The 1,549-nt window shown below is 38.9% G+C and overlaps 1 protein-coding gene across 1 annotated transcript in view; it reads right to left on the minus strand.

Annotated features, from left to right (window-relative positions):
• The window catches only part of LOC106011383 (sarcoplasmic reticulum histidine-rich calcium-binding protein), a gene marked incomplete at its 5' end in the record, with an annotated part of 15,904 nt that overhangs the window by 8,075 nt on the left and 6,280 nt on the right, over positions 1-1,549 (minus strand). Inside the window, 1 exon segment of the mRNA XM_013080778.1 lies at positions 1,236-1,351. Coding sequence (XP_012936232.1) covers positions 1,236-1,351 — 116 coding nt within the window.

A 1,549-nucleotide genomic window follows, 5' to 3' on the forward strand; every position in this document is an offset into this window, starting at 1 on the left:
CTTGTTTAGAGTTCTGATCTTTTGCAGGTGGTCGGAGGATGCAACTGGTCTGTCTTGTCTGTCTGTCTGTCTGTCTGTCTGTCTGTCTGTCTGTCTGTCTGTCTGTCTGTCTGTCTGTGTCAAACATTTTCCCAGCACTATTTGATCAAATTAATTGTGTCTGTGTTCTTCTCTTCACTCAAACAGTCACACAAACAAACCAGAGTTCCGAACAGCAACTGCCTTCTAATAAAGAGAAGAAAAAATAACCCATTCCAAAAGCATTGTTTCAATACATTGCAAAGTACACCTCCAGTTTGTGGGAGACACATTGGGAGAAACAAATAAACAATAAACTCCATAACATCTTGCCCAAACTAGGTCCATGAAAACTTTAGTCCTCCGCAGAAGAGACGAAGTCATTTTCACTCGATTATGTATCGGTCACACCTCCCTGACACAGAAATACCTCCTTCAGGGAGATGAGAAACCGTTCTGTGTCGGATGCAACACAGATTTCACCATCACACTCATCTTTACAGAATGTCCAGACTTTGGAGAGACCCGAAGGAAGTATTTTAAATAAGTGCAAAAAATTACAAGATTAGTTCTCCATCGTTGATCCCAGCAAAATTCTCGTTTTTATAAAGGTCATTGGCCTTTACAATAAATTGCAGATAGCATTATTTTAATATTATTTAAAGTGTTAATTTAGAATCAAGATTTTAACCACAAATCTTTAACATTCTTATCGAAATATTGATCTAAACCAAGCTGTGCTGTGAACTGTTGTGAATGCAACCAACTTGTGTTTCACTCGCTCATAGTATGACCTTATGCAGTTGCGAGCGTCTTAAAACTCTTATACTCTTATTAACTTAGCAAAATTTTGGGTTTTCCCATGTATCACCCCAGCCTTACAATGTTGCAAGGGGCGTTAAAAACCTATACAATTTCAATTTCAATTATTATTTATCACTCCCACCCTCCAAAAACAAACAAACTGCCTTTCAAATAGACAAAATATAATATTGTGCATTCCACTTAAACCAAACACAATTAATTCAAAAACAGTGATAAACCAGAAGAAATGAAAATACCCCAATTTTTTCTTCATTTTGAGCAACCTCTCTAAACTGAAAACTCAGCCAAACCAAATCATATTCAGGAGTCCCTGCAGATTTTGGTTTCACCGAACTCCACTGTACAATATACTTTTAGAAATTGCTTCAGTGTAACGAAAGTGATCGACTCACCTTCTGTTTCTTTGTGTCTCCGTGATGATCATGCGCCCAATCTCCTTCCTGACCCTTATGAATGACCTCCTCTGGTGTTTCCATGCCTGGTCGCTGTTTGGAAGCCTCCTTACCTGTTGGTGGAGATTCCCAGAAAAACACTATCTATAAATAATAATGATACAGTTGTTGTAGTTCATCTGTCCGCCTTTCTGTCTTTCAGGCTGCCGGTCTTTCGATTCAGTCTGTTTATCTGTCTGCCTTTGAGTTTGTCTGTCTGTGTCTGTCTGTCTGTCTGTCTGTCTGTCTGTCTGTCTGTCTGTCTGTCTGTCTGT

The sequence above is a fragment of the Aplysia californica genome, unplaced genomic scaffold (assembly GCF_000002075.1).
Source record: "Aplysia californica isolate F4 #8 unplaced genomic scaffold, AplCal3.0 scaffold00099, whole genome shotgun sequence".
Taxonomy (NCBI): domain Eukaryota; kingdom Metazoa; phylum Mollusca; class Gastropoda; order Aplysiida; family Aplysiidae; genus Aplysia; species Aplysia californica.